This window comes from Larimichthys crocea, chromosome XX (assembly GCF_000972845.2).
Source record: "Larimichthys crocea isolate SSNF chromosome XX, L_crocea_2.0, whole genome shotgun sequence".
NCBI lineage: Eukaryota > Metazoa > Chordata > Actinopteri > Sciaenidae > Larimichthys > Larimichthys crocea.
In genome coordinates, this window is record NC_040030.1 from 18730337 (window position 1) to 18734870 (window position 4534).

General features: G+C 42.2%; 1 protein-coding gene across 1 annotated transcript in view; it reads right to left on the minus strand.

Annotated features, from left to right (window-relative positions):
* Positions 1 to 4534, minus strand: part of crebl2 (cAMP responsive element binding protein-like 2) — a 36791-nt gene that overhangs the window by 19747 nt on the left and 12510 nt on the right. Inside the window, exon 2 of the mRNA XM_027291928.1 lies at positions 2746 to 2955. Within this exon, the coding sequence (XP_027147729.1) occupies positions 2746 to 2955 (210 nt within the window). The remainder of the gene's footprint in view (positions 1 to 2745; positions 2956 to 4534) is intronic.

Consider the following 4534-nt stretch of genomic DNA (forward strand, 5'->3'; position numbering starts at 1 on the left):
GCTGCGAGAGTGTTGGGAAAAAAGAGAGGTGTGGTGTGTGTCTCGTGTGAGTGGAGTGTGAGTGTGTGTGTTCGTCGTGGGGTGAGAGAGTGTGAGAAGATGAGTTGGTCGGTCGTGGTGTGTGTGTGTGTGGTGTGTGAGAGTTGTTGTGTGATGTGTGTGTGGTGGTTGTGTGTGTGTGTGTGTGGTGGAGGAGAGTGTGTGTGTGTGTGTGTGTCTGTGTGAGTGAGGTTTGTGTGTGTGTGTGTGTGGTCTCTGCTGCATTGTGACGTCCATAGCCTGTTGTGTAATCGGGTAACACTGCTTTACATTGTCGCTGTTAGCAGTTCCAGCAAGAGGCACGCGTACAGTGTTGGTTGCCTGTGACGCAGACAGGTGGGTGGACAGCCAGAATAGAACCTGCGTCGTTAGTAGAAACAGTGTAGATCGTTATCCTTGCCGTTTAGCTCACCTTCTGTCACTCCACTCTTGTTGAAGCCGTGCGCAGGCAGCTAGCTCCCGTTTAGCCTCCGGAGCTACGCGTGTCGTTCGGTTCGGTTCTGTCCAACGCGTGTGAACACGTCCGCGGCTCACCGGAAGCGGTACAGACACGAGCAGCGTTATTGTTTGTCTGTTACCCTCCGCGTGCTTCGTTAACGTACGGACGCGATGCCGTCATCTGCGGGCACACGGAACCACCCCCACAAATATTCCTTCTTGTTTCTATGATGATAAATCTACATTTCTTCTTATATACTTAACACATGAACCCACACTGAATATTATCTATCGGTTTTCTTCCAACCCCAGACCCCACTGAACCCATATAATAAATAATCTGGGAACTTAAACCCTTTTCACTCCCCACAACCTTTATTCTGCCATTTATTCTACTTTTATATTTATTCTACTTTAATTTATTTCCTTGTATCTTTCTTCTACTTTTCTCTTTCTTATCATTTCTATTTATTCTCCTTTTATATTTATTCTAATGTCTTCTTTCTTATATTGTATTCATATTCTACTTTCTTTATCTCCTTTTCTTTTTTCTCCTTTTCTCTTTCTTCTCATTGTCTCTTTCTTCTCCTTTCTCTTTATTTCTCCTTGTTCTTTCTCTCCTTTCTTTCTTCTACTTTTCTTTTCTTCTCACTTTTCTCTCTCTCATTTCTTCTTCTTCTTTCCTTTTCTTTTTCTTTCATTCTCTTTCTATCCTTCCTTTCTTCTCCTTTTCTTTTTCTTCTCCTTTTCTATTTCTTTCTCCTTTTCTCTTCTCTCCTTTCCTTTTTCTTCTCCTTTTCCTTTCTTTCTCCTTTTCTTTTCCCTTCTTTCTCTTCTTCTCCTGTTTCGGTCGCTATCTATCCCATGTGTTGTCTTTGTGCTCTGTTCGTCTTCTCTTCTGCCCTCTTCTTCCTCCTCCTCCTCACGTTCACTTTCTCCGCCCTTTTTTTCCTGTGCTTCTCTCCACCTCCCCTACTCTCCTTCCCCCCTCCGCACCGCGCTAAAGACCAGACTAAAGACCAGACTAAAGACCAGAGTAAAGACCAGACCTCTGGTCCCTGATGTCTGATTTATTTTCATGTTCTGGATTTTTTAGGACCTTTGGACATGTCTTCTGGTTTACTTGACTCTCGTCTTTGTCCCTGTGAATCATTCATCAGGTGTTTTTAATTTTAATTTTTAGTCTAGTTTGCCGCGTTTCACAAAGTCCAAAGATTTTATTGAAAAGAAAAGAGCACTTGAAGTTTTGTTTTGTTAACTGAATTTTGTTCAGATGTTAAAAAGCAATTTAAGATTAACTTCAAATGCCTTCTTGTGTGAGAACATTTAAGTTAAGTAGAGCTCTTTTCTCCACCTCTGTGAGGCTATAGACAGATATGGGTGGGGTGGGGTTGGCTCCAGTGGGGGACCACGCGCTGGTCCCACTGGAGCCAAATTCAGGTTTAAAATTTATGTGAGAGATTTTGCTTTAAGTCATTTTCATGCTCACGGAATTTTTAAAAAATTTAGCAGTTAAAACCAAGTCTCTAGAACCCAGAAAGGTGGATCCACAAGCCCTTCCGTCAGTGGACCTCACGGGGAAATAAAACGGTTATGTGTGAGAGTGTGAGTGTGTGTGTGGTGTGTGTGTGTGTGGAGAGAGAGTGGTTGTGTGTGTGAGAGTGTTTGAGTTTGGTGTGTGTGTGTTGTGTGTGGTGAGAGAGAGTGGTGTGTGTGTGTGTGTGTGTGAGTGTGTGAGTGTGTGTGTGTGAGTGTGTGTGTGTGTGTGTGTGTGTGTGTGTGTGTGTGAGTGTGTGCGTGTGTGTGAGAGTGTGTGAGAGAGTGTGTGTGTGTGGTGTGTGTGAGAGAGTGTGAGTGTGTGTGTGTGAGAGTGTGTGATAGAGTGTGTGAGTGTGTGGTGAGAGAGAGTGTGAGTGTGTGTGTGTGGTGTGGAGAGAGTGTGTGAGTGGTGTGTGCGTGTGTGTGTGTGAGTGTGTGCGTGTGTGTGAGAGTGTGTGGTGTGGTGTGAGTGTGTGAGGTGTGTGTGTGTGTTGTGTGTGTGTGTGTGTGTGTGTGTGTCTCTGCTTGTATTGTGACGTCAAATCAGCTGCTGTTGTGTAATCAGTGTAACATGCTTTTAATTGTCGCTGTAGCACGTGCAAGCAGAGACACGGACGGTTGTGGGTGCCGTGACGCAGACAGGTGGGTGGACAGAATAATAGAAACAGTGACGTCGTTAGTTAGAACAGTGTTAGCATGTTAGCTGTTAGCCGTTAGCCGTTAGCTCACCTTGCTGTCATCCATCTTGTTGAAGCCGCTGCGCAGGCAGCTAGCTCCCGTTAGCCTCAGGGAGCTAAAGGTTCGGTTCGGTTCGGTTCTGGTCACAGAGTGTGGAACAGTCCGCGAGCTCACCGGACGCGGAACAGACACGACAGCTGTTATTGTTTGTCTGTTTACATCGCGCTGCTTCCTGTTCACGTAACGACGCGATGACGTCATCTGAGGGCAAACCGGAAACAAACAAACAAAATATTATTTTAAGTTTAATATGATGATAATTAAATGTTATTTTATAATAAAACATGAAAACTGAATTATATATATTCAGGTTTATTCCAAACAGACAAAACTGAAAATCTAAATAAATAATCTGGAAAATAAACATTTAAGCAACACACAACTGTTATTATGACATTTATTATAATTTTATATTTATTATAATTTTTATTTTATTATTAATTTTATATTTATTATAATTTTCTGAGGACTGAATCTGAATAAAATAAGTTATGAATTGTTTTAATGGATCCTCAATCAATTCTAAGTTAAACTAACAAAGAAAAATGTCTAATTCTGTAATTTATCCCACTAAAGACCAGAGTAAAGACCAGACTAAAGACCAGACTAAAGACCAGAGTAAAGACCAGACTAAAGACCAGACTAAAGACCAAACTAAAGACCAGAGTAAAGACCAGACTAAAGACCAACTAAAGACCAGACTAAGACAGTAAAGACCAACTAAAGCCAGAGTAAAGACCAACTAAAGACCAAACTAAAGACCAAACTAAAGACCAGAGAAAGCCAGACTAAAGACCAAACTAAAGACCGACTAAAGACCAAGCGTAAGAACAACTAAAGACCAGAGTAAAGACCAGACTAAAGACCAGACTAAAGACCAGAGTAAAGACCAGAGTAAAGACCAAACTAAAGACCAGAGTAAAGACCAGAGTAAAGACCAGACTAAAGACCAGACTAAAGACCAGAGTAAAGACCAGACTAAAGACCAGAGTAAAGACCAGAGTAAAGACCAAACTAAAGACCAGAGTAAAGACCAGACATAAAGACCAGAGTAAAGACCAGAGTAAAGACCAGAGTAAGCCAGACTAAAGCCAAACAAAGACCGACTAAAGACCAAACAAAGACCAGAGTAAAGACCAGAGTAAAGACCAGACTAAGACCACAGTAAAGACCAAGACTAAAGACCAGAGTAAAGACCCCAGGACTAAAGACCAGACTAAAGACCAGAGTCAAGAGACCAGACTAAAGACCCGAATAAAGACCAGGACGACTAAGACCAGCTAAGACCAAACTAAAAAGACCAGCTAAAGACCAGACTAAAACCAGAGTAAAGACCAGAGCCGAGTAAAGACCAGACGTAAAGACACCAACAGACCAGATAAAGACCAGCGTAAGACCAGACTAAGACCAAGTAAAGACCAGAGTAAAGAACCGCACTAAAGACCAGAGTAAAGACCAAAGTAAGACCAGACTAAAGACCCGAGTAAGACCAAACTAAAGACCAGATAAAGACCAAACTAAAGACAGACGTAAAGACCAACTAAAGACCACAGTAAGACCACAGTACAAGCCAGACTAAAGACCACGTAACAGACCAGATAAAGACACAGTAAAGACCAGAGTAAAGACCACGTAAAGACCAGACTAAAGGACCAGGAGTAAAGACCAAGTAAAGACCCAAACTAAAGACCAAACTAAAGACCAGATAAAGACCAGTAAAAAGCGCAGAATAAGACCAAGAGTAAAGACCAGACTAAAGACCAGACTAAAAGACCTAAAC